Here is a 27637-nt window from a genome sequence, read left to right as displayed (position 1 = left end):
AGAAAGGTATGTGCTATTAAATAAGGAGAAGGTAATGCCACAGAAGGGTTTAAAAGCATCAGGAAATTGGTTACACTCAAAACAAGTTTATCAGAAGATTCTGCATCTGTGAGTAAAGCTCCAGTTTTAATGATTTACAAGGCTGGGCTTTAAATAACTGCAATATCATCAGTTTTGTCTCTTCCACATGTACCTGTATGGTGTGTAGGAAAGACTAGGAGGAACTGGAAATGCAGGAATTTTCTTTGCAAGTTTGTTTTACAGCATGTATCATTTTCCAAGTTGCACACTTCAGCTGAAGTGCAAAGCAAATGGAAGTCTTTGACATTTCACCTTTCATTGACTAGTGTTCATTTTGTATTTATTCCATGCCCCAAATGAAAATACAACTCACAAGGAAATAAATTAGATTCATCAGTTTTATTGGTGTCTAAGATCAGTGTGAATCGCCATCTAGTGTATATTTAAGACACTGCATAATTACAGAGACTTAAATCAAGGTCATAAAGTGTCCTCGAAACACTTTCTATAGCTAGTGGTGTTTTATTTCTGTATGCAGGAAAAATAAAATCTAAAAGCTACAGGAATCAAGAGATAGATATTCCAAAAAGGACTGGCAAGTGAAAGTTTTGAGATATGAGATTCATCCTTCAGCTGGCCAAGTAGAGGGCAAAGATTATAATGACAAAAACAGCACAAGATCTCTTTGCCAGAAACAGAGAAACACTTATTTTACAAATCACATAAAATAATGGGGAAAACTGAGGACAGACACAACCAACCTATTTATTGAAGCTGGCTTGCATTAATTTGTCCAGCACCGCAAAGTAGGCAGCATCCAATATGTGGCTGATTTTAAATGTGTTTTCTTTCATTTCAGATGCCTGATTCCTGCAGGTGTGCATCTGATTTTTTAACCCACTGTCTAAGAAAGCATCATTGATCATGAGGACATTTATTAAATCATGGATTCCTCAGTGTTTGCGGATTCTTGGGTCACCTTGCAGGTTATTCCATGGATGCAACAGGCTTTTTACATCTCAGATTATTTCTTATTATGACTCTATAAACCAGTGTAAAAAGGAACTGCCTGAATATTTCAACTTTGCAAGTGATGTCTTGGATGAGTGGTCACAACTAGAAAAGGTAGTATTTTTCTTTTACTTCATAGACATTGGAACAAATCTCATATGATACAAATCGATTTTCCTGATTGATACTGGGTAGTATAAGCTGCAGAGTAGAATGCACTGCTTTGTTTTCTGTGTCAGAATATGGGTGTCACTTTAAGACACTAGTTGCCAGGGTAAATCAGTTATCTGGAGTTATTTTGGATAGAAATTAAACATTTTAAGGTTTGTATTCTGTTGCATTCTAGGTTGGAAAACAAAGAGCAAATCCAGCTTTTTGGTGGGTGAATGATGAGGGAGAAGAGGTAAAGTGGAGCTTTGAAGAGTTGGGATTTCTTTCTAGGAAAGCAGCTAATATACTTTCTGAGGCCTGTGGTTTGCAGAGAGGAGACAGAGTTATAGTAGTGCTGCCTCGTGTTCCTGAATGGTGGCTACTGTATATAGCCTGTATGCGAACAGGTGAGTGACTTTACTGATCTCTTGGATGCAGAAAAAATAAATAAAAGATATGAAAAGTACACTAAATTAAATTGAAAAAAAAATAAGCAGGAATATGCTGCTGTGCCCTGTATAGTTCAGCTTTTGCATAGAGAGAGAGAATTGGCAGCACCCACACAGGAACCAAAGCAACACTGCACTAGGTGCTGAGCAGACCTGGTCTAGTTAAACACCTTCTTAGTTGAAGCCATTGAAGGTTGAATGGTTATAATCTAAGGCCAGGTTTGGCCATATACATTGTCAGTATGAACAGTTTTAATGTAGTAAGTTATATGACCAAACTGGTTAAGAATTCCATACAATATTTTTTTGCTCTGCTATTAGAATTTTTAAAATTCTTTGGCAGAAGTTAACGTATTGCATTTTTAGAGTGCTAAGCATCCATAATAAAACAATTTAGCATCAACAGGGACATGATCAAGTATTTTTGTCCCACTTAGAAACTCTGTGATTTTGGCGGGTTGTAAATCAGGTTAAGGGTCAGAGAATCCAATTCTATCTTACCCAAGTTTTTTTGGACTATGATGTGGGAGTAGCATTCAGTATCTCAGTGTCTCCATTTCCCATTTGTAAAACTTGGTAGACATCTCTGAAGGTCCATGAAGGCTGTAATCAGTATAGGTCAATTCTGTTGAAATCCTTGGGAAAAAGAGGATATAGAAATGCACTAACATGCTTAGAAGTACGCTAAATTGACATTCAACCACTCTCAATGTGATTTCAGTCACATTGTAGTCAGTATCCAAACTTAGGTTTGTTCACATTACAAAATTAATCCAAGCTTTAGGGATTTGTTGACTGAGTAGCGTATGTAAGCTGCCAGACTCAATCTGTTTATCCCATATCAAGACATTAATTCCTTATTGAAATGAATAATGGCTTTATTCCAGATGTAAATATAATTCATATGCTGGTCGTCTTCATATACTTAATAAAGGGGGTGATAACACTTCCTTCCTGAGTCATAAATCATGAAGGAAATGCTCAAAACTGCTCTAAACCTACATCTTACTCGTGATCTAGATACCTGTAATATGGATGACACAAAACTTAACATCAGTGTTGCAGGGTTTGAAGGTCTTTTAGAGCCAGATAATCCCAGGTCATTTTTAGACCATAAATTCACCCAAGGCCTGCCTTCAAACATGAATTATACTTGGCTCCCATTTCTCAGAAAATAAGAAATAGCTCAGCTTTTCTATGTCTGGGGTCATATCCTGTGAATGTAATAAAGAGAAATGGTCAATTTTCTAAATTGCTTGTTGCTTTTTTCCAGGAATTGTCTTTATTTCAGGAACATCTCAATTAACAACAAAAGACATCTTATACCGACTCCAGACTTCAAAGGCCAAGTGCATCATTACTAATGACACACTGGCACCTGCAGTGGAATCAGTCATACCTGACTGCCAGTTTCTGAAAAGCAAACTAATTGTAGCCAAAGGGAGCAGAGATGGGTGGCTGAACCTCAAAGAACTCTTTGCGTGAGTATCCAGCTGTTACACTGTCACCCCTGTGAGGTGAGAAGCTGTATCAGGTGACATTGCTGAATTTTTGATTCATTTCCAGAATGCAAATGAAATACATTTTTGCACCCCTCTGACAACTTGCTGTAATCAGTGCATTGAGTACAAACCCCCTCAACACACTTCTTGGGAGATACATTCAGATCTTTCTGCTTCTTTTTATTCAGCAGCCTGCCAGTTTGTGGAAGCTCTTTGCTTCTACTGTGATCACAGGACAAGCATGCAGAGTACTAATCTTGCAGTTGTTTCACACTTGTCTTCTAGAGCCCAGCCTAATGCCTCTTGAATTCAATGAGAAGATGCCCATTGCCAGCTCTTAGAGTTTAGCTAACCTGGGATCAGTTATTTCTTCCCTTTGCTATGTTGGTAGCCCAGACAATCTGAATTGCTCATCAGTCTCTTGAACATAAATGGTATAGTAATGCCTAGAACCTGGCATGATAGACTGAATTTGGCCCCCGTTGACTTCATATTGTGAGACAATATATGTTGAGATAGAAGTTGGTTTTGTTCTGTAATAAGCACCCTGAGTGCCCTTGCAAAATAGTTGTAAACAAAGTCACTGGAATATGCTGTAGGTGCTCATATCTTGAAGGTTACAGCATACAGAGAACACTTGTGACTAGCAAAATGTGCTCTCTAACTCTTACCTGTGGTGTCTGATGCAACTATTTATTTAGTGAGATCATACAGTCTGGGACTGTTTTCCTGTTTATTTCCTAAACCCTAAGAAGTACTGCTTCCTTTGTGAAAAACTACATGCAGTAATTGTCGTATACTGTTTCCTCTGAAGGGTGGCATCTGCTGACCATAAATGTGTGAAGACAAGGAGTCAAGACCCAATGATAATTGGTTTTACTAGTGGAAGTACAGGCTTTCCAAAAATGGTGGTGCAGTCCCACAGCAGTTATGGCATTGGATTCGCAACCAGCGGCAGGTAAACCTTGCAGTTGCTCCCAGTGTCCTGGTCAAGTGACATGATCGCAGTTAAATTTAAAATGTGACTGTAAAAACTCCAGTAAATGTAGGCATTTCATAAGTGTAAGTTCTTGCTTTGTCCTCACCTTTCCTCTCTCACAGTGAATCCTTATTATAAAAAGCTTCTTGAAGACTCAGTTGACATCATCAAACACAGTCTTCTGGCACTCAGAGGACTGACTGCAGAGTAGCAATAAGAGCAGCATCCTTGTAGCAAAAACAGATAAAATGCTTTAGTATTGTGTAAATCTTCCTTGAGAATGAAAGCAACCTTGGGCCATAGCATTATACCTTAAAAGTCACAGTTTAGTCTGAATCTGTGTTTTGGTACTGATTTGCTTTCATTTAACATCTTTTGTTTATGCTTTGAAGGAGTGAGAAATTTCATTAAAATCAAAGGATACGTTTCCCAAGGAACATTGAGGTGGAAGTTGATGATATATAATCCATAGAAGTAATATGATTAGTTTCATAGAGAAATAAAATGTGATTTAGCTGATGTCACTAATCCACAAGGTGGGGAAGGCCTACTCCAAATGATCTGTTTGGTTTTTCATTTAGATCCAGATTGTGCAACACAAGCCAAGGATGTTCTGCACTGTTCAGGAGAAAACCAAATGCTGGAAATGTTAAACAGGAGGGAATGATGGGAAATAAGAGAGTGTTTTAAGATACTTCAACTCTTACAAACTTTCTAAAGAGCCCTACTTGCTAACATCACATCTTCTAATGGGAGCCTCTTGCCCTTTAATTATGCTGTCACCTGGGCCTGGGTCTTTCACACCCTATAAAGCTTTTTTTTTTCTCTCTGTTTTATCACCAGGTACTGGATGAACTTGACTCCTTCAGATATAATGTGGAATACTTCTGATACTGGCTGGGCAAAATCGTCTTGGAGCAGTGTTTTTGCACCATGGATCTGTGGATCCTGTGTCTTTGTACACAATATGCCACAGTTTAAACCAGAAGTCATTGCACAAGTAAGTGTAGTATTTGTAACTGAGTTTTATTTCCATTTTGGGTAACAGGAGCAAAGCCCATACAGAGCATGGGTATCCACTGTTCTGTAGCAGAAGGGATAATAATTCCCACATCCCAAGCAATCATACCTCCTTTTGGTGTCCAGAAACGTAAAGGAACAAATGTTTTCCACCCTAGTTAGGTCAAGTGACATGGATGGCTACAGTGTAGAGGGGATGTGATGAAAGATGCAGGATAAAAAGAACTCAGAATCACTGCTGTCTTGTCCCATATTTACTTCAAGTATGGACTTCAGCTGCTTTGGGTTCAGGATGAGCATAGGCCAGTGATCAGAGTATGGCATAGATGTGAATCAGGGCCTTCTTATCCTGAATTTTCAGTGAGTTGCCAAAATGCCTGTTCCTCCACTCTGCCATTTCACAAAACCAGTCAGCTGGCCTGTTTGCCACAACATTGGTCTCTTGTGTGGAGAGGAGACCCAGACTTCCCAAGAATAAAGTTGGGAAAGATTTGATCTAGTTCACTGTTGTCACTTAGTCTTGAGCCTAAGACAGAGTTGCCTGGGAAGCAGAAAACAATCTTAACTGGAACTACTACTCTCAGTGGACGTTCATTTGCATGAGAATATTTCCGACAGCAGTGGGACTGACAGGTGCAGCCACTCCACAGTCAGGATTCATAGTCACTAATGCATAGGGGTTCTCTGTGTCGAATGTATGTTGCATTTTTATAGTTTTCATTTTGCAGACATTTGAGCACATAACTTGTGTTAATCACCTTCACATTTGTAGGGTCAGACTCAACATTACATTCTCTTTTCAGCAAAATAACTTTCTATGTTTCCTAGACTCTCTCAAGATACCCCATCACTACCTTTTGTACTGTTCCCACTGCCTACAGCATGCTGGTCCAACATGATCTGAGCAGGTACCTCTGACCATCCATCCATTCCATGGGTAGCAGAGAGAGGCTGGGATACAATGCTGTGACAGCTCTGGCTGTTTAGTTACTTATGTTGCTTAATTTTAATTTTATTTTTGAGTTAAAAGAAATATAATTGAAATTGCTCTAGAAAATTCTCAGTGTCTTACTTGATCTAGGATGTTGGCACCTAACTCAGCTTTCCACAAATACCTGATGGGCTTGCTCAGGCTTCTCCATTCTTGTTAGCTCTTCCAAGAAACACCTTTCCTCCCTCATCTTCCAGAAAAAAAAAAAGCTACTTCTGTAGGCTTAAATTATAGGTTTAAACTAACAATAGTTCATGTAGCTTTAAACTAACATAGTACAGCAAACTGTTCTAACTTGCTAACACATAGAGAGAAAGGAATGTTCGGCTGATGAGGGAAGAGACATCATGGGACTGATAACAACTAAGGAGACCCAAGGATGCTAGCCTTCAAGATAGCAGAGTGGTACCCAATGTGGGGTGAGACTGGAACAGAACAGAAGCAAGGACATACCAACTGCTCAGTACTAGGACCTTGTGACCATGTGCAGGCACTGAAGGCATTCAGTAAACACAGTGAGGAAGACTATCAGTAACCACCAGAGACCCCCACTCAACAAGAAAGAGCATGCATAATTAGAATGCAAATATTATAATTAGTTCATGGAAATATAATGAATATGTAAAGTATTTCCTGGGAAGTCTGTAAATATGCATGAGCATGCTAAAAATGTAACAGTTGCCAACACATAATGGGCGCGCTCACCTTTGCAAAACTATTCACATGTGTGCCCAGCTCTGCCATAAAGAATGCCTGCTTGCTGAAACTCCAGATTGAGTCTTAGAGAGTTTCTCTGACCAACTTTTATGGTAACACTTCCAGTGACACAGATATAAACCCCATTGTCCTCAGTGTTAACATGAGCAATATAGGAGTTCAATCCAGATCTGTGCAGAGGGATGATTATTGTAATTTCCAAAGTAGCTTTTGAAGTTTTATGCATACTAGCTCTGAAAGTTGAGGGAGCCTGTTCAGTTAAGACCATTTACTGCTCTTTTCAGGAGGTTAAAGAAATAAATATTTAATTTGCTATTTCTCTCAAGGTATAAGTTCATGAGTTTGAAACACTGTGTAAGTGGAGGGGAACCACTCAATCCTGAAGTGATGGCGAAGTGGAAAATCCAGACAGGCGTGGATATCCATGAAGGTTATGGCCAGACAGAAACTGTATGTTTGCATTAATTTTTGCAGTATGCCTTTTCAAAGGTAACAATACCAGAGGCACATTGTGCTTGATAAATCAATGGAAAATGTGAGAATCATTTAAATGAATTATAGGCAATATATAATTACGCTTATATATTTCCAAAATCAACTAGCAACATGTTTTAATGTTTATAGGAAGTACTATGACTGTGGAGTTCAGCCCCTACAAAAGCCGTGCCAGAGATTATCTCAGATCAAATAACTTGTAGTAGATCCCTTCTGTCATCTTTACTTAAAAGGCAGAACTAAAAAGAAATAAAATAAATAATTTGCTCTGGGTATCAATTTGGCCTGTCTAATGTTTTAATGAAAAATATTAAATCAGTTCACATCCAGACTTCTCTGCAAGTGAACATTAACGAAGCTATTAAGAGTCAGATTTCAGGCATTCTCTCTCCTCTTACCCTTGATATGGTCCAAAATTAATTGTCCCATTAGTGAAATAAAATCTGTAATAATTTCACATCTGCTGTCTTGCAAAATCAAGTGTTTTCAGAAGAACCCAGTGGCTCAAACTGAACACAGCCAACCTCATTCCACAAGGCTGAACTAGAATGCCTCTCAACCCTCTCTGATGTGCTTGAGAACCACAGTGCATTAGTCCTGATTCAGTCCTTGTCACGACAAAGTCATGAAGAGGTGTCATGCCTAATGGAAACAATAATAAAGTCTATAAGATGTTGCACAAATTAAAAATAGAATCTATTTGCAGGTGGCAATTTGTGCCAATATGAAAGGAATGAAAATTAAACCTGGCTCTTTGGGAAAACCTGTTCCCCCTTATGATGTGCAGGTATGTTGATACGTCTCATCTGAGCTCAGCTGCAGCTTTGGGTACAAGAGTAGGGGAACGCTGTCTGTGTCCCTTCTCTGCCCTGCACTGTGCTGTAGCAGATATTTCATTAAGCTAATCAAAGCAGTAATGATGTGTCTTTTCTGCAGATCGTAGATGACCATGGGGCTATTCTGCCTGCAGGAGAAGAAGGCAACATTGCTGTCCGTGTTAAACCAACACGACCATTCTGCATGTTCTCTGAGTACTTGGTAAGTCCGACTTGGTCTGTCAGTGCCTTCCAAGAAGCTCAAGAGAGATCCAGGGCAAAGTTCTGACTTATTCAAGAAGCAGAATTTCATCTAGGATCTTTGCAAAGTCTCCCTAGGCTGCTTGAGGACTTTGAGCCTGATCTGATCTGATCTGATTTGAGCGTTTGTTCTGATAATCCTGGAACAGACTGACTGGCAGAGTATAACTTCAAGATGCAACATAAACCAGGTGCTACCTTGTTGCAGACCTGTACCTGGTAGTTGGCACAAACTTCACCTTCAATGCATCACTCCCTTCCATTCTACTTCCATCCTTGGCTAAGGATTAATGAAGGAAGCCCATAAAGGCTACTCTAACACATCAAAAGTTCAGAAAGACTTTCCAAAGATCACAAGTATCTTATGATCTCATACCACTGTCAGAGGTATCCATAGATTTCTCTCTTACATCTTTAAAAGTTACCAGCATGCATATATATCTAGTGTCAGAGAAACCCTTTGTACAGCTATGATCCCACGAGTTTATGGTAGTGGCATATGTAATCTAACATCACTATTCAAATGGGAATGCTCTACCAACTGAAAGCAGAACAGGTTAACAAAATTCAGAAAAATGGCCATCTTGGTTAAGATCAAAGGTCCACCTAAGGTATTCAGTCTGCGATGGTGCTGAGTTGTAGTATATACTTAAGAAAACACTAGAATCAGGCAGATTCATTTCATTTGAACTATCGCATTGTGTATGCTTTGGGAACCTATGTGTTTAAATCTCCTCTGAAACCCCATAATACTTGGATATTTTTAGCATACTCAAGCAACAACTGGCACAGAGTAATTACTATATGATAAAAAGCTTCTTTTGGTTCAATACTATTATTTCAACTTTTCATTTTGTCTTCTGTCATCAAGGTGTTTTTCCTGTGTAACCTGCACCTGATAGATCAGTTTAGATAGTGAAGTTTTTCCTGTAGGTCACCTCATTTGTGTTTTGATCTTGAAGGCTGGGGTAAATGTTTTCCACTGACAGGAGGTTATTGTGGCAACCCCCTGCAGTGATAAGTCATTTCCCTGAAGACAGTGAGTTATTCAGTTTAGTAATTTGCTGTGATGGATGAGCATATTGATTCAACACAGCCCTTTTTCCCTAGAACATGAAACCATATCTACACAAATGATGTTTTCCACCTCTCACAAGTTTCCACCACAAAATTGCTGTTTTTCTTAATTGAAGACATAAAATAATACTTAGGTTGAGAACAACTTAAAAATTGTCTCAATTAATTTTATCATCACTGCGAATGAATGCATTACATTTCATTACATACATTTCATTACATACATTAAATGCATTACATTTCATTACACACATTACCTTTCACTAACAATCAGATACATTTTTTACATGTTTGATTATTGTCAGGATAATCCAGAGAAAACTGCTGCCTCTGTGCGTGGAAATTTTTATGTCACTGGGGACAGAGGGATTATGTGTGAAGAAGGATATGTCTGGTTTGTTGGAAGAGCTGATGATATAATTAATTCTTCTGGGTAAGTCAGTCGCTATTAGCAGTGCTCATTTGTCTGTTAGAATTCAGTATGAAACACCAGTTGAATGGCTGCCTTGCTGCAGCTGTCATATGTGCATTTTCTCCCAGGTACCGCATTGGCCCATTTGAAGTTGAAAGTGCATTAATTCAGCACCCTGCAGTCTCAGAGGTAGCTGTTGTCAGCAGTCCTGATCCAGTTCGAGGGGAGGTAAATAGAAAAAAAGAAGATATAGAAAGAAATGCACTTTATTCTGAGCATCAAGTTCCTTGTGTGTACTAGGCTGCTTTGAAATTAAGATGTTGCTAATTTATAAGATTAAAATCATTCAAAAAAACTTTAAACCCATACCTTGACAAATCTTAGAAATTCATAATTATTTCCTTCTTTGAAGGGTTTTATTTGGGGAAAGAAAAGTTTGCCTCTTAAGACTTATTTTGGCATTTTTGGCGAAGAACTAGGATTCAGATGATTTCTCTTTTTGTCACTAAGCACCAGGTGGCAATTATATGCAGAGTATCTAATTTTTCTTTATGTTTCAAAGTTGACAATATAGAAGCTTTGAGCTCTGGGGTGAGATTTTCAGATGGTTATTTTTTTGTTGTTGTTCTACAACTTTCTGAAAGTTTAGTAGTGTATAAAGTGGAAAAAATAGCTGCAGAATATTTCCTTCATAATATTGCATTCTGTAATAAACAACCAATGAAAAGAGAAATTAGAGAAAAAGCTCAGATTTTTGCATTTTGAATTTTGATACTCAGTTCTGGCAAGAAATATATCCCTTTATTCCCATGTCTGGAGGATAATGGAGTCCCTTAACTTTTGTGGTACAGGTAGTCAAAGCCTTCATTGTTTTAGCTCCTGCTTATGTGTCACATGATCCAGAAAAATTAACTCATGAGCTTCAGCAATATGTCAAGAAGGTGACTGCACCTTACAAGTACCCGAGGAAGGTAAGTACACCACAGAAAGACAGGTCTTCTAATGGCATCAAATATTGAACAGTCTTTGTCCCGCTTTGGCTTCTTTTCAGCTGCATTCTGACAAACACCCCAACCATAGTTAAATAAAATAAATTACAGGGTCTGTTGCAGCTGTGGCCTTGGGTTCACTATATGTGCAGGAAAGAGCCTATAGGGAGGAAATGGTAGTGTAGATTGCTTTTATCAGAGTCCTTTCATAAAATACTGAGGTTTTCATAGCAACTCAAGGGCAAAGCATTCAGCTCTGTTTAGACTCTCACCCAAAGCAAAGGGGAAATTTCTGCTGGCAACAGATGGGTCAGAATCCATCCCTTATAACCAGAAAAAATATCAGTAACCCCCTGTCCTGACAGCTGAAGCACTCACCTCTTCAGGACTGTGTCACTGCAAATACTGCCTGTGCAGTCAGATAAGATGTGTGGTAAGGAGTTTCACCATCCCAGCCCCAAGTTGTGCAGCTTCCCACCTTTTTACTCCAGCCATAATTAAAGTGTCCCTTCCTTGCATCTGGGGGTTTAATCAGAATGTTATTTCGCTAAAAGTGAGCATTTTTGCCTTTCAGGTGGAATTTGTTCAGGATCTGCCAAAGACGGCTACTGGGAAAATCAAGAGAAAGGTTCTAAGGAACAAAGAGTGGGGAAGACTCTAACGTGATCTGGAAACTGAGGAGAGAGAATTCCCATCATCTGTACCAGTCATAGCACATCACACTTGCCATGTGGTCATGACCCAGAGCACTAGGAGAACTTAGGAAAAAACAAGCCATAGAAAAAAAAAGGGGGAAGTAACACGTGGCTTGAGGATGCCATCGGCCTACAGATTTCCAGGAGACAGAAGGTGCAAGTAATTAAGAATGAGGACTAGAAGAGAAAAGGGTGATTACAAAGGTTTAATTATTTTACTGGAATTAGTATGAACAGCTTCCTTAAAAAAAGTGTAATGACAACATTTTTATAATGTTTACAGATAAATGTGAAATTAATAAAAAATATCTTTCTCCTGTAGTGGGTATCAGCAGTGAAGTGATATTCTCTCTTCAAAACCTGCCACTGTAACATTCCCATTTTCTTTCTGTCTGGAAGGAAAGAGACATGCGATTTAACACCTTCCTCTTCATGAATTTGTGATCTACTTAAATGGTTAAAGTGGGGGGGGAAAGAAGATACAAAGTACTTTAGGTAAAGGTGCAATTTATGCACAATTGACAACAGTGTAAATGATTACCTGAAAAAGGTTGCTCCACAGGAAGAATCATGCTGCCTGGTCTGTTTTCTGCTATGTCCTGTTCTCATTACTGCAAAAGAAGCAAGTGAAAGAGTATAAAGGGTTTCACTCCAAATCCTTTTTCACAGAATGTCATGTTTGTCATGTTTAGATAAAAGCTAATCTTTACAGTGCCTTGTTTGGGAAACATGACCTGAAAGCAGAATGAACTGAATGAAGAGGATCTACCCAGCCAGCTCTCCATCTATACTGTCCACAACAAACAGGTCAGGAAAACATTGTTTGAATTCCTAGTGTTGCTGACGGTTGAGAAGCAGCAGATGGTACTAAATTAGGAAAAATAATGTCTGATTCTTGCAGCAGTTCAGAGGTCTTTGCCATTACTGGGTCTTTTCCTCAATTTTTTCACTTCATTTTCACTTGTAAGCTTGCAGGTGAAAAAGTGCTAAAAACTGAAGGCTGTCACAGCAAAACTGTGATGACATTTTTGTAGACCATTAAGGAATCCTGGATTTAAAATGTTTATCAGTCTACCCGTCCTGAATGCCATTTCCAATCTTGAATACTGTTCCTGAATGTTCTTTCTTTCCTGTTTTCTTCACAGGCTATTGTGTAAACTTTGTCATTGCAATGCTCTTAAATCTGCAGATTAGAGCTAAACCATAGAACCAGAGCAGACTAAGAAATGAGAAATAGCTGTGTTATTAAAAAGAATAATCAAAGTTACTGGGTTCTTCTGTTAAGGGAATTAAAGTGGATCCATTGGTTTTTACCATTAACAGTGGAGATCATGTCCTCAAAGAAAGGTTACATTTAACAAAAATCTTATCTGTTTTTACTGGCAGTTGTTTCCTCATGTAAGAAAAAGAAAACCTGAATAAAAATGAATGTGTATCCCAAAATATGATATAAACCCCCTGAATTAATATCCATTTCCTATGGATGTAATTAGGGAATGCTTAAAATGCCTTTTTTCACCAGTAAAATCCTTTTAGATTAATTTTTTCTACCAGGTGCTAGTAATAGAGTTTTGGTTTAAAAACTCTATGTAAAATATAAGTACTATCTAAATAAGTTTCTGCTCTATAATCATCATTCTGAAGTGGGTGACACTTAGGGACACAACACTTAGTTTTATATCCATGTCCTGTGATTGTTTCTCAGGAGCAAATTATACCTTACAGGTTTATTTACAGCTGGTCGGTATTTCCCTACCTCAGTCTCAATGTAGCATGAAGAACACTGTAAATTACTGTTGATTTAACAACATACCTGTTCTGGGGGAAAAATTATGCTGTCAGATATCACTGAAAAGATTAAGTGGTCCAAGTTCTAGGTATTTGAGTTCATTCACCTGGTAGGTAGATTAAATATTATTGTAAAAGCTTCTGCTAAGGAATAAGGAGCTGTTAAATAATTTACTTTTTCTCAGGGGATAAAATTTGACCAGAACTGAGATCTAGGCATCAGAGATGTAATGATAACTGGTTACAGTTGAAGGCACAGGACAAAAGGTAAAGAAATACAAAAAAAACTTTAAACCTTGGGACAAAGGGCAAAACTTTGCAGCTTTGTTCAGGCCACAGAACTTCCCACATGGAAAGGAACTTAGCTAAGAGTTTATCTATAATTTGGTTCCTAGTTTGTGAATAGCTTCATCCTTTGTAAGAACAGAAAATTAACCTGTATTTCAACAGTAACTCACCTTAACGTTAGTAACTTGTGGTGAAAAAAGGAATAGATAGATCATCAACTGGCTGCTGCTCTGACTGCAGGCTCTCCCAGATATGTTTGATAATCTTCATGTGCATGTACAAGAAACCTCATGATAGCTTTGAAATGTTTGGAATTGAGCACAATTCTGAAGCAATCTTCTAGACTGCTGAAAATGATAGTAGTAATACAAAAAGAAAGGAAAAAAGTGAAATGGAAAGGAAGAAAATAATTTTACTTGCGGGCTTTTAGAGTCATCATGGGGAGTATAGATGGAAGAGGGCATTTACAGCAAGCAAATATACAAGTGTCTAAATAAAATTTGGGGACCTATGTAAGTGATTACTGAAGCAAAGGTTCTCTGAGAGATATGTGGTGATGAATGGATATGTCAGTCAGCAATTGTTCAAGCTAAAGCAGTGAGAATCTTGATGGAAATAGTCTGGAAACATCCTTCAGTTCCATTTGAAGGAAAAGGAATAGAGAATCAGCTACTGAATGCTTTGGAGTAAGAACCAGTAACCTTCTTGGAATGCAAACAATAACCTCTGATGTGTTTGACTAAGGAGAATTGTGGGCAATTAGCAGCCCCAAAGATCCATAAGGGTCTGCTGAGTTGAAGGGAAGAAGCCAGATCAGTACACTACATTAAATCCTTAAAAAGCTGATGGTAGAAAATGAAAGAAAGCAGGATGGAAAAGTTCATATCTAATTGAACTGATAAAAACATCAGTTTGGCTGTGACTGGCCTAAGTGACTTCAAATAATAACTTCAAACTGAATTGTCTTTGGATAATCTTAAGGTTCTTTTTTTTTTCTTTTGTTGTTGCTGCAGGACTCACTGCAACGATTCTGCTAATTTTCATATAGTCTATAGCATCTATGTACATCCTCTTCTGCCATGAAGTTGTTGTTCAAATTACAGACTCTAAAATCTCTGTGGACTTTGAAGCTTCCTAATAGGACTTTCCATGGACACCCCAGGCTGCTCACATCTGATGTATATTCACAATACGAGCCTGTCAGGAGGGGCAAACAGGAAATACCAAAATACTTCAACTTTGCAAGTGATGTTCTGGACAAATGGTCTGAGATTGAAAAGGTAGACAATCTTTTGGTGTGCAGATGAGATACTCTAATTTGAAATTTTACTTGAAATAAGTTGGGTATTTCTTTTATAAAAAAAAATCAGTTGTGAAAACCCATTTGCATTAGGAAATGATACAAAATCTCATTCTTTCTTGCCTTATTTTAAAAGTGTCCCTGACCCTTGGTGCTTCCTATATAGGTAGAAAAAAGCAGTGATAAGTCCCTTTTGACTTTGATTTAACTTTGGAATGGCTGTGTTTATTCCTTCTGCATACTATAATATGAGATATTTGCATCATAAAAATACAGGTAACATAGCAATAACATTGCATGCTAGGGAAAACTCTCACACAAATATTTTAATTGCCTTGTCCCAAAGTGGATTCTGCATTTGTCCAGATGCCCTATAGTTAAAGATCACTTAACTCTCCTGTTCCTGGCACTGTGTCATCCTGTTGTTTTATTTTGTCCTCTGTCTGTGCTGCTTCTGTTTAACAGTGTTCCACAACTCCACCCAGAATATCAGGAGTATTATGTGAAGTATTTCCTATTATCTGTTATTTTGTAGGAGCATTAATGCTGAGCATAAGGTTTAAACTGAAATAGGGTCTGGAAGAGGCCTTGAGGCTGGAAACAGTTTAGCTGGTAAACATTTTGGTTTGGAAAAGGAGAATTTATTGGAAATATCTGAGCTTGATCCATTAAGGACAAAGGGAAACATTATAGTTTATATGCCAGTTGTGAAATACTCAAAACTTGCAGTTATTCTATATTTGCAGATATTTGTGCATTATAATTTCACTTTTTTTTTCAGAAGAAATGTTTTGGGTTTGGATCCCTATGTTTTATAGGCTGGAAAGAGACCATCAAACCCTGCCTTTTGGTGGATAAATGGAGAAGGTGAAGAAGTGAAGTGGAGCTTTGAGGAGCTGGGGTTCCTGTCTCGGAAAGTGGCAAATGTTCTGACTAAAGTATGTGGACTGCAGAAGGGGGACAGAATTGTTGTGGTCCTGCCACGAGTTCCAGAATGGTGGCTGATAGCTGTGGCTTGCATGCGAGCAGGTCAGTGAATATATCTGAGACTGGTAAAACTGGCTCATGCAAACTGGTTGAGAGGATCAAGAATTTAATATGGCTTGTAAAGAAAATGTAATGTAATAATCTAGGGAGTGTCCTAGCTATGCAGGCAGTCCTGGATAATTTGCACTAGGTGCTGTGGGGAAAGTGGCCTGTATAGCAGGCATGGAGGTGAAAGGAGTCAAGGAAGAGCCATGGAAGTCACCAGGCAGGTCCATGTTTCATTCCTTACAGGAGAGCACAAGCAGCTCCATTATTCCACTATAACTGTTTGGCTTGGGAATGCCAGGGCAAATTAATCTCAGAGGTCAGTTTAGGATTAGTTAATACTTTAGGTTCTCAGAAAAGGATCAGATGTAAAAAATGCTATTCCTAACTAACTTTACTGCTCTTCCAGGAATTGTCTTAATTCCAGGAATATCCCAATTGTCAGCCAAAGACATACTATATCGACTCCAAGCGTCAAAAGCCACGTGCATTATTACCGATGACACACTGACTCCCGCTGTGGACTCAGTGGCATCTGAGTGTCAGTTTCTGAAAACCAAGCTAATTGTGTCCAAAGGCAGTAGGGAGGGATGGCTCAACTTCACTGACCTCTACAAGTGAGTATGAGTTAGAGACACTGCAGTCATGATGCAGAAGGCAGACCTGTTCTTCACAAGTACTCATTTACAAGTATTCATTGTAACACTAAATACCAAGATTAAGGTGTTAATTGTGACAGCTTGATTGCTGATACACATGAGAATTGTTTACCAACAGTGGTCTTGTTCTGGGCGGTTTCTGTCCTGTTCTTAAGGGGAAGTCTGTCTTTGAGGTAACTCCAAATTATTTTAGTCTGATTTGGTGAAAAGCTTCTGTGAAGCTTATTTGGGGTAGGAGTTCTGCAACATGCAATAACTTAATTATATTCTGAAGCCTGTGTAAAGTAACCATTGAATTATTTGCATTATTGATTATTGCATTCTCTGTTTTAAAGAAACCAATCTGCTGACCATACCTGTGTCAAAACAAGGATTCAAGACTCAATGATTATCTTCTTTACCAGTGGAACCACAGGTTCTCCAAAGATGACTGAACATTCCCAGGGTAGTCTTGGTTTCAGACCCCTTTTAAGTGAAAGGTATGAAAGGTCTTGAGCCTGATTGAACTTGGGGTAATTGAAGCTGCATAGTCGAACTGCTGAAAAATAACTAAATAAGAAATACCAATGTATGGCTCTAGCCCTTCTCTCTCCAAAATTGGACTAGAAATTCCAGCAGATTTCTAGGGCCGTAGAATCACCCCTGGTGTTCCCATTTTTCAATGAATATATGTTATGCTTTCTTTAGAGTGGTTCAAAGGACAGCCATCAGCTGGAAATAGTGTAGTGCAAAGAACCAATATATACTGTGCAGTTAGGGCTGCAAAATGCTTGGTGATGTGTAGATGAGCAGAGGCAGAGTATTGGTTGCACAGATCATCCTGTCCCTTAGCCTTAGAACTGAAATACCTGCTGTCCAATAGAGCATCCATCAATGCTTCTGCTTCAGCCCTATCTTTCTACCTAGTGGAAAGTCACTTTATTGAAAGAAATTCAGACTGCTCTCCTCCCCTTACTCTATCTTATGAATGACATCATATATGTATGATATACACATGTGTATATTTATGCAAACATACAGTTAGGTGCCCTTTTATTCTAGGGCTAGCTCATATAATAACCTTATTCAGAGTGCACAGTGCCCATCTATCTTGTGAGAAATCTTGTGCTTGTTGGGTTTTTTGTTTGGTTTTTTTTTTAGGTTTTGGGGGTTTTAGTTTTGTGGTTTAGGTGAGAGTGTTAAACATAAATTTTTCATTATCTTTCTGATAATTTTTTTCTGCTCTATCAGGTATTGGTTGGATTCGACTCCCTCAGATGTGATATGGAGCACAGCAGACACAGGATGGATAGTAGCTTCACTGGCATCTGTTTTTGATCCCTGGGTTTTTGGATCATGCATCTTTATACATAAGCTACCACGGATTGAATCAGCAGCCATCTTAAATGTAAGGGAAAACTCACGGAGATGTGTTAATTTGCAGAAAAGGGCACATAAAAAAATATTCTTAGCAGCATCTATAGATCTTGTGAGGGTTGTGTTTGAGCTGCTGTATCTGTTGTATAAAGCCCCTACTTGTATCTTCAATGTACACAGAAGGGGCCAAACCTGCCCTTCATTCACACATTTTGCTTCTAGCTGGTAAGCACATGAATGAAAATCATCCAAAAGCAGCACTAATTGCTAGTATTAACGCAGACTGAAACCTAAGCATTCCTCTGCCCATGCTGACCAAGATGAAAGTGAAAACCTTACCTGTAATGTTGACAAAGAGGAGCCTATACTGGTCATACTCCAAGCTATGTGGTCTGGGTGTCATGCTGACATGTTAGCACGGGATTTTGTCCTACCAAATATTCTGTGAATCTCTGCATATTACACTAACTGCAGGAGGGTTTCTTACCCAACAGAGAGTGTATAGTGCTTTTCCATAGAAAGGGGAGCCTACATTTTCCTTCTAGATTACCTATTCACTATACATCCAAAAGGCATTTTTTTATCTCAGCTTCATATGCCTGTTTTGTTGTTTAACTCCCTAGACTCTTTGCAGATTCCCTATTGACACACTGGTTAGTGCTCCAACATTGTTCCGCATGCTGGTACAAAATGATTTTTCCAGGTATGTCAAGGAATTATTTACTCATATTGAATTTATCCAAACCAAACTTTAGTGATCTCCCACATCTAGCTGCTTGACCAAAAATAGGGTAGTAGTTTAGTTTAAAATATCCTTCATGAAAAGATTGGCATAGAAAATGTCCTAATTTTCAATTACCTAATTAATTTTCCATGCCTTGGGAAGGACTGTCATCCTAGAAAGTGAGAGTCAGCATATCTGCGAGGGAGTCATTTGTGGCAGTTGTACATCATTCCCTGCTCCACTTCCCACTGCCTGCCACTGTTCCTGCCTCCCCTCTTGCATTTTCTCACTTGGGCTGCTGCAGAGGGTCAGCAGTCAGGGCCCTGGCTCAGCAAATTGCTCTGTGATTTGTTATAGGCATGTCCTTAAATCCCAGCTGACTTCAGCAAAAAATTTACTTTGTTTCTCATGTGTGTTTAATTCTGACTGCTACTACTCAGAGTGTTGAGCACAGACTGATAGCCTTGCTGTATCAGAAGCTGAAGGATCAGGCATCCTCTGATTTCCCCACTTCATGGGACTAACTCTCCCAACAGCTCTCCAATATTACTTGTTTGTAGTTGCATGCTCCTTGTCTTGCCAATGGATTGAAATACTGCTTCTTTTGTTTTTTAACTCCTTGTGAAGCTACAAATTCATGAACCTGAAGCACTGTGTGAGTGGAGGAGAGCCACTCAACCCAGAAGTTCTGCAGCAATGGAAAAGCAAGACTGGGCTGGACATCTATGAAGTATATGGACAGACTGAAACGGTACATCTGTAGAGTCAATGTTGTGTTAAATCTTTATAATTCCTTTTTGTTGCATGATGTTTTATGTTTGTTTTGAAAGAACACAGCCTGTTTGTTCCTTGATGCTTCTGTGTCTCAGACCCTCCCCATGATAACCTCTGAAAGAAACAATTTCATGGCTCTCCTCACAGAACCTGCCAGAAACATGGATTGCTGGGAGGAAATGTGCTAATTTCCATAAATGTCCTTCAGCAAATTCCAAGAGACAGGGACAGGCAAGACGGCAGAGTCTGACTCTCAAAGAAGGGGACTGCTTAGCAGAGGGCATTAATTCTTTGCAGATAATAGAAAAGTATCCTTTCAGGGAGTTTCTTGATTTTGCTTATCTGTACCACATTGCTCTGACATACAGAATCCTATGAATCTTAATTCCTTACTTTGGAATTATTCTAGAAAGTGTATTTAATGAATTGAATATAAATGTAGCAGTTTTCTATAGTAAAACATTGATTTAATTTTTATTTTTTTCAGGGAATAATCTGCTCTGGTTTTAAAGGAATGAAGATTAAACCTGGATCAATGGGGAAGGCAGCTCCACTTTACGATGTTCAGGTTTTTTGGCTGCTCTTAAATTCTTTCATCAAGTTTTTTGTTTGGGTTTGGTTTGGGTTTGATTTTCCCATTGGACTAAAACCTGTGTTGTTTCTCATTCTAGATTATAGACAAAAATGCTAATATTCTGCCTTCAGGACAACAGGGGGAAATTGCTGTCAGAAGCAAACCTATAAAACCACTTGGTTTTTTCTCTGGATATGTGGTAAGGACTTAATTTTATTCTCACCACCACTGATCTCTCCAGTTGAGCATAGTGGCTCAAAAGCTGAATATTTTTCACCAGTTTAGTATTTATCACCAGAGTAATTTGTTTGTTTGAAATGGTGGATGTTAGAAAATGGAAGCGTTTGCTGAAGATTGAGTTAAAATTTTATAGCAATACCAGTACAATTCTTGAACATCCTTGACTGAAAAATTAAGTTTCAGTGCATTTAATGTTATGTGTGTTATAGCACAATGTATAGGTAGTGCATGTTCAATATCTAAACTACTGTTTGTAAACCACTTTGAGGATAACCCTAAGAAAACCGCAGAAACTGAACGTGGGGATTTTTATGTCACTGGAGACAGAGGGACTGTGGATGAAGATGGATATTTTCAGTTCATTGGAAGAGACGATGACATCATCATTTCTTCAGGGTCAGTTTGCACACTTCCTTTCGAAATCTGCCATTGTCTAATCTTACATGTTGTGTTCCTGGTGAGCTTCTGACATGATAATTCTGTGATGAATATATTGACCTTTTGATTTAGGAATACTTGCTTTTATTATTAGCTTTTCATAGACTTGCAGTACCATCTTGGTGATGTCAGTGGCATCTCTGTGTCAATTTCACCTCCAGCGTCTTGTCTGTTTCAACAAAAAGTGAAGACTGCCATTGACAGAGGAGGGAATTTAATCTAGTTTGGGTTTTTAACTAAAATTGAAGGGCATCGCTATCAAAACAGCATTTGAAATGTTTTATTTTTAACGTGGTGGAGTGAAACAATTTTATGTTGTATGATGTGATACCATAACACAACATTGGCTAGTACTACAGACCCCAACTATCAGGTTGAGATGGAGCTCCAGTGTAGGAGCCACAGTGAGAGGGGAGAGATGGGAGAGCCTCAGATGTCCTCTACCACATGACCACCATGAAATGCTCCTCTTTTAACACAGCCAACCTTCCCATTCTGCCTGAGGTTTCTGTAGTTGGTTGTTAGCTTGTTTTGGGTTTCTTCTGCAATATTAACATTAAAAATCCATTTGGTACTGGTTTTCCAGCTCATAAAGACAGAGCCTACTTTTTTTTCCTTACCTAGATATCGCATTGGGCCTTTTGAAGTAGAGAATGCCCTGATAGAACACCCAGCAGTAGCAGAAACAGCTGTTGTCAGCAGCCCAGATCCCATCAGAGGAGAGGTAATGATGGCTGAGCAGTGGTGGGGGAAGCAGTATGATTGTTTAAATATATAATTTGATAAAGCAGTTTCTACTTTACTGAATAATGTACAGCTCTAAGGCAGTCATGTCATCATAGATAATCCTGCTTGGGATGACAGGCAAAATCCCTTCTTATTTACATGCCTTTGCTTTTAGTTTATTTTCATCCCAAGATCTTCTCTGGAGAACATTACAGTGATGCTTACTTTCCTCTTGTTGTTAAGCACTTGTCTGTACACTGAAATTGTCTTTTTTGTCTGTCTTGGTGTAACCAAAGTTATTCTGTACTAGTATTAGCTAGTTACATATAGGTAACTAGCATACTGTAACTGGCATTAGAAAGCACAGTGCTGTGCTGGGATGACATGGGCCTTCTGTCTCTCTGTGAACTTCAGAAAGAAACAAAGTGTCCCTCAGCTTCAGGGAGAACTCTGCAGAGACACCTCTTATTACTCCTCCTTCTTGATGCATACTGATAAGATAGAGCAAATGCTCTTGCTTTGTAACGAGGGAAGAAAAACTCTGCTTTCAACTTTCCCTTCTGTGAGACATGTGCAGAAGCTGGGCACAGCCATTTCTTATATCATGCTGGTTTCTCTGCTCCTCCCTTTTGCATGTCATGAGACTGAGCAGTACTGTTCACTGGTAATTTGGGTATCAGCTTTTAAAAGTGCATGGTGTTAGATCACTTCTGTTGACATTTTCTTACAGGTTGTGAAAGCATTTGTGGTCCTGTCCCCAACTTTTTCATCCAATGATTTAGAGAGCTTAACCTGGGACTTGCAGGAGCATGTCAAGAAAACTACTGCTCCATATAAATACCCCAGAAAGGTAAATGCTTCTGAGGTGGTCAACCAGGTCACCCTTCCATATATCTCACAGAATTACTATTTGGATTTTCATAATTGACCTGAAAGAGACAGTGGTAAAGATTCAGCTAAAGCTCTGGCTCCAGGAAATCTTTCCTAAATAACATTTGCTTATTTTGGTTTTCATTCGAGTTAAGTGTTTGCTTAAACCTGTCAAAAATTTCTAAGCTTCATATAATATCCTAGTTAGCTCTGCATATTTTAAGTCAAATTCACAATTCTCCATTTTGTATTTAATCTTCAACTGAGCACTCTCTAGTGACTTTAGGGTAGTATCTGACTGAATCTGAATAAGTTTTTATCTACTGCTTCTCACAGTTAATATATAAGATAAAAGCCCAGGAGTATACACTTGGTGTTTCTCAGTAATCCCAGCCCTACAGGAGAAGAGCTACTAGCAGTGCCCTAGTTTACTTGTGCAGAACTCATAGGAACTGAGGACCATTAGTTTATTTAGTTTATTAGGTGTGCCAATAACATCTCTTTCTTCTTCTTTTTTATGATTTTTCTCTGACATCTGATACCATTCAGGTATTCATCCTGAATGCTACAGTACTCAGTTTGGTTAGCTGGGAGACAGCTACACAGGTCTTTGGCCATCTAAGGAGCCAAAGAAACTGACAAATGGCACAATACACTGCTTTGATTTGGCTTGGACTTCATCCTTTAGGCAAGCTGTTCTTACTGATAGGAGTCCTCTTAGTTTTCCATATATGCTAAGAGCTAGTCTTGGAAAATCAACTCTGTAGAACTTGCTACATTGTTGTCTGTCTTTTTTTATTTAGGTGGAATTTGTCCAAGAGCTGCCAAAAACAGTCACTGGGAAGATCAAGAGGAATGAATTAAGAAAGAAAGAGTGGGGTCGGATGTAGTATTGTTTGGAAATCAATGGAACTTCTTTCATTCCATTAAGAATTACACATTTCTCTGATGTAATTGCCTTCCTCTTTTTTGTTAAATGCCTGAGTATCAAAAGCTGTAGATAACACCAAGATCTGATGTTTGCACCTGCTTCCAAAGTGTCAGTACCACCATTTCAGTTCCTGAAGCACTACTGGAAAAGGGAACAAATGATACAACTCCATTCTAGTCCTGAATGTCCACAGATTCACCAGAATTTGGCTGGTAACCCATCTCCTTTAGATAGTATTCAGGATGAGTGAAGAGACATTGCTGATTATCAGTTGTCTAGCTCGAAGCTACAGAAAAGGCAGGAATGGATTTGAGTGGTTCAGATGCTCTGTACTTAAATGCAGTGTGTTTAATCTGAATGCAGCCCTCCTATCATTTATTGAAGATGGAAAGACCCCTCTTTATTGATGCCACCATACAACCTTCATAAACCTTTCTTGATTAATACGTGTGTTGATGATAAGCAGTGCTAGCTTCTCCTGTGCTTTATCCACAAATAATGTCCATGCAGAAGTAGCTTCATTGTTCCCCTCTGTTCTAATGTTTGCATACAATGGACAAAACTCCTGTACCACTTCTGCCCCCTTCCACCCCATTCCATCCCATGCCTCTCCATTCCATTCCATTCTGTGCCAGCACCTGCCAATACAGCAGTCACAATCCCCAGGATAGGATAAAAGAGAGCAACCTCCTGTGTCCCCTGGCAGAAGTGGCATGGGGCAGCTCTAAGACATCCCAGAGGAAGCCCTTGAGCTTATGGAGTTAACTACAGGGGGCTCAGGCAGGAAGGGCAGCTGCTGATGGAGGCTGCTGGAGGCTCTCGGCTGCAAGGCCAGCTCCTGGCTGGAGCAGCTTCCTAGCTCATGGGAGGGATAGCAATCCTTTTCAGCTGGATAGAGCATGGCCAGAGCATATGAATGTGTTCTTGAGGAGCACTGTAGAGCTAACCATCCTCATCTGCCACAGAGCCAGGGGCAGCAGCCATAAACAATAGGATGCAGAGGTGTTTCCAGGGATCCCAGTGCTTCTCTCAGAAACCAGTGAGGTGGCTGCAGGTTGAGGGAGAATTGGGCTTGGGTATCTCCTGGGAGGCGTGAGCACCCCGTGGACCAGGAGCAGGTCTTGCTCACATGCTCAGGGACAGCTGATCACCAGCACTGGGGTCAGGAAGGAATTTTCCCCCGGGGCAGATTGGCACTGGTCCCTGGGGGCTTTTTGCTTTCCTCTGAGTGTGGAGCAGGACCATTTGTCAGGGTTCCTCTGGTCCATTCTGCTGGGTTACTGCCTGCTGCTCATGTACCACGAAGGTGGCCCTTTGTGTCCTGCAGCTGGGGGGAAGGCTTTTTTCCCCACAGAGGACATGCAAGTGTCCCCAGGGGTTTTTTGCCTTCCTCCACAGCTGAGCACAGCCCCTTCCTGGGGCTCCTTTGGGCAATTGTGCCCAAAGGCTGCTGCTCATGCTCCATGCAGGTGTCCCTCGTGCCCTGCTTCTGGAGGGAGGAAGCTTTCTGGCCTTCCAGGGTATTCCCTGGGAGTTGCTGTTTGTCCTCTGGAGCACTGAGCACATCCCCTTGTCAGGCTTCCCCTTTGGCCTTGGTTCTTGCCCGCTGCTCTTGCACCTCCAGGGCACTCTCATGTCCTGGCTCTCTTTGGCTCCATTGCCCAGTGCAATCTTGGAGTGGGAGCAAGCTCTGCTCTTCCCTTAGCTCCATCTCCCCAGGGGTTCTTGCTTCTGCACAGCAGCCTGTGCTTGGGAGGGCTCCAACCTTGCTGCCCCATCAGCAGCTGCCACTCTCCAGTTCTCCCTGCTTGCAACACCAGTGCCAGGCAGGCACAAGAACACTTTTCATGCATCCCTGGCCAGGAAGCACAGTGAATGAATGAGTATTGAAAGTCAATTGTGTGCATATCATTGATAGATGTCATGCTTTGGGAAATACCCCATGCTACCACACACCTTCTTCTTCTTGCATATTTGTGTGTGGTTGGTGATGATGCTTGTAAATAATAACATAAAACTTTCAGGCTGGATGTAAGGAAGAAGTGTCAGGGTGCTGAGGCACTGAAACAGTTTGCCTAAAGAAGCTGTGTGTGCTCCATCCCATGGTGATGTACAACACCATCACGTTGTACAGACCCTTGGGTGACATCTCCTGGTGAGGTATAAGACCAGGCTGCACCGAGCCTTGGGCGACATGTTTCTCATGTGAGGCATCCCTGAAAATGGCAGGGCAGTTGGAACTATGTGCTCTTGAAGTCCTCTCCAACCCTATCTAGTCTATGATTCTAGGATGTAATGATTCTAAAAGAACATAAAATATAAGAAACCAAACCAAAATCAAATGGAATTATAAAATAAAATCTTGTTTCCACATGAAAGTTTTGTGATTTGTGTCCTTGAAAGTGCTTTTGTAGCTGAAAACCCCTGACGCTGAAGAGAAATCAGTGTCACTAGTATTCAGTTCAGGTTGAGCATAGAGAATGGAATGGAACCTAATGAAATGGACTACACTAGACTAGACTAGAACAGAATTGGTATAGGTTAGGCTATGTTACGCCTGCAACTCTGCTTGACAAGTGATGCCCTTGTTGTTGGGCAGGTGACCCAATTTGTAAAACAGACCATGGTTCTTTGCCATAGGAGACACTTCCTACAGGACCAGTCTATTTCTGCAGTCACTTAGGGGTGAAACTAGTGAAAAACATTCCTTGGTCTGGTTTAGATGGTTGCATAATTTTTTAACATTTAACTCTGATCTTCATGAAGAAGCATGTACAAAGTGTACACACCCTTACTTCTTACAGTGGCACGTGCAATAGTGGTACAGACTTCAAGGTAGTATCAGTTCTTAGTTACTCATCCTGGGGGTTTGTGGGGTTTTTTTGGGTTTTTTTTTTGAATTTCATTTTGTGGCACAAATTTTCATTATTTAACAAAAGCATCTCCAGCCTTAGAGTCCTCTTATGTTCATTAAGTAAGAAGAAATTGCTGGGTAACAATAGCATCTTTAGGCAGGAAATAAGTGCTTTTACAGTTGTGTCTCACTGCCTGGAGTTCTCTCTCTGCTGCAGCTGTAAAGTGGGATTTGGAGCATTCTAATCTTGAGAAATGAAAATATTTTATTTCTTGAGAGTAAACACTTCTGTCACTAGAACAATTTCTGTACTAGCAACTGCTTGAAATAAAAGTAATTGTCAATAAATACATTTATGTCACTCTTTTTGACAGTAGCTTCATTTTTTGGAATTCTTAATATTACAGAGAAGTTTTAAAACACTCACTCCTGAGTTTTCTTGGAGCATTAGATTATATTATTATAAAACTGATCATTAGTTTCTTCAATGCACCTGTTTGGGCATGTCACTTGTTGCTGCCTCAAAATCTTTTCTGTACCCAGTTCAGTTTCCTTTAACAGCCCTGTACTCCTGGGCCTTCCAAGGACTCTACATCTTCTACATCTTTCTGCTTGCTTTTAAACAGAGAAGTGTTTAAAAACAACAAAAAGTAGACAAAACAACAAAAAGGCTGCAAAAAGTGGAATGGTGAGCAAGTGTACAAACTGGAGTTCAGAGCACCTGGCAACTCCCCTTGTACCTGCAGTTAGGTGTTTGGGCAGTTAAACTCCAGTGATGTCTGAGAATTAGGAAGTTTTGTGGGTTTTTTTCCCTTACCAAATTTAAGGACCTAAAATCAAGCAACTAAATTCAGAGTTGGGGTTCAGAACCTTAAAAGAAAAGGTCTGAATTAAACTACCATACTGAAGACTGGAGTTTTACCACTGATTTCTGTGGGGTCATGACTCTCTAAATTCTAATGTGTCTCATTGGAATAATGTGCTCCAGGCTTCCATGCTAGAACTGTTATCTATGGTAATCACTTCCTTATTTGACCATAGAAACTGGGTTTCTGTTGTGCTATAGTACCCAGGTTTTTGCATGAACAGTCCAGGGTCAAAGTCAAGAAGACTGACAAGTTATTCATGCCACATGCTGTGGCTCTAGGCTGTGAGGTGCTCTGCTCCATGCTACAGCAACCTCTTATCAGCAATATTCAGTACACTGTTCTGTCTCATGTTTAAGGTAGATAATTTGTTTACTTTTTCTCCTATGCCCAGAATAAGAGAATTGCCAGTATATTTCCTCTGATCCATGCAGAATGATTTCAGAGACACCGCTTGCAGCTACAAGCAATTGAAAGCAAAGTAAATGTCTGCAGCAAGTCTTTCTTCTGGAGCCACAAAGTTTGAAACTTGACTGGATTGTATCATTCTGGCTGAAAACTATAATTTTCAAGAGACCAGCCTTTCCCTTTGAGACCTCCTCTCCTTCCCTCTTACAGCCCAACTTCATAGTA

The 27637-nt window shown here is 39.6% G+C and overlaps 2 protein-coding genes across 2 annotated transcripts; both read left to right on the top strand.

Annotated features, from left to right (window-relative positions):
• Window positions 1-945: 945 nt before the first annotated feature.
• On the top strand, window positions 946-11550 carry LOC101881455 (acyl-coenzyme A synthetase ACSM3, mitochondrial-like). The gene is made up of 13 exons (XM_005143385.2): window positions 946-1146; window positions 1379-1589; window positions 2905-3112; window positions 3948-4091; window positions 4956-5112; window positions 5961-6040; window positions 7167-7290; window positions 8042-8122; window positions 8272-8373; window positions 9794-9921; window positions 10029-10128; window positions 10752-10871; window positions 11464-11550. Exons 1-13 carry the CDS (start codon window positions 946-948, stop codon window positions 11548-11550), a joined length of 1743 nt encoding a protein of 580 aa, XP_005143442.2.
• Window positions 11551-14710: 3160 nt separating this feature from the next.
• LOC101881287 (acyl-coenzyme A synthetase ACSM3, mitochondrial) lies at window positions 14711-23243 on the top strand. The gene is made up of 13 exons (XM_005143384.3): window positions 14711-14940; window positions 15779-15989; window positions 16402-16609; window positions 16987-17130; window positions 17882-18038; window positions 18631-18710; window positions 19359-19482; window positions 19993-20073; window positions 20177-20278; window positions 20588-20715; window positions 21382-21481; window positions 22214-22333; window positions 23157-23243. Exons 1-13 carry the CDS (start codon window positions 14740-14742, stop codon window positions 23241-23243), a joined length of 1743 nt encoding a protein of 580 aa, XP_005143441.2. The 5' UTR covers window positions 14711-14739.
• The last annotated feature ends 4394 nt before the right edge of the window (window positions 23244-27637 follow it).

Source organism: Melopsittacus undulatus, chromosome 8 (assembly GCF_012275295.1).
Source record: "Melopsittacus undulatus isolate bMelUnd1 chromosome 8, bMelUnd1.mat.Z, whole genome shotgun sequence".
NCBI lineage: Eukaryota > Metazoa > Chordata > Aves > Psittaciformes > Psittaculidae > Melopsittacus > Melopsittacus undulatus.
The sequence above is the reverse complement of the archived record's forward strand: the minus strand, read 5'-3'. Positions and strand labels throughout refer to the sequence as shown.

Bases quoted from the DNA above. Each gene is read 5' to 3' on its own strand.
- LOC101881455 (XM_005143385.2), top strand. From the start codon at position 946: ATGAGGACATTTATTAAATCATGGATTCCTCAGTGTTTGCGGATTCTT. The intron at 5,113-5,960 runs GTAAGTGTAGTA...TATGTTTCCTAG, and splicing joins AACCAGAAGTCATTGCACAA to ACTCTCTCAAGATACCCCAT. The intron at 6,041-7,166 runs GTACCTCTGACC...ATTTCTCTCAAG, and splicing joins GTCCAACATGATCTGAGCAG to GTATAAGTTCATGAGTTTGA.
- LOC101881287 (XM_005143384.3), top strand. From the start codon at position 14,740: ATGAAGTTGTTGTTCAAATTACAGACTCTAAAATCTCTGTGGACTTTG. The intron at 18,039-18,630 runs GTAAGGGAAAAC...TTAACTCCCTAG, and splicing joins AATCAGCAGCCATCTTAAAT to ACTCTTTGCAGATTCCCTAT. The intron at 20,279-20,587 runs GTAAGGACTTAA...AACCACTTTGAG, and splicing joins GTTTTTTCTCTGGATATGTG to GATAACCCTAAGAAAACCGC.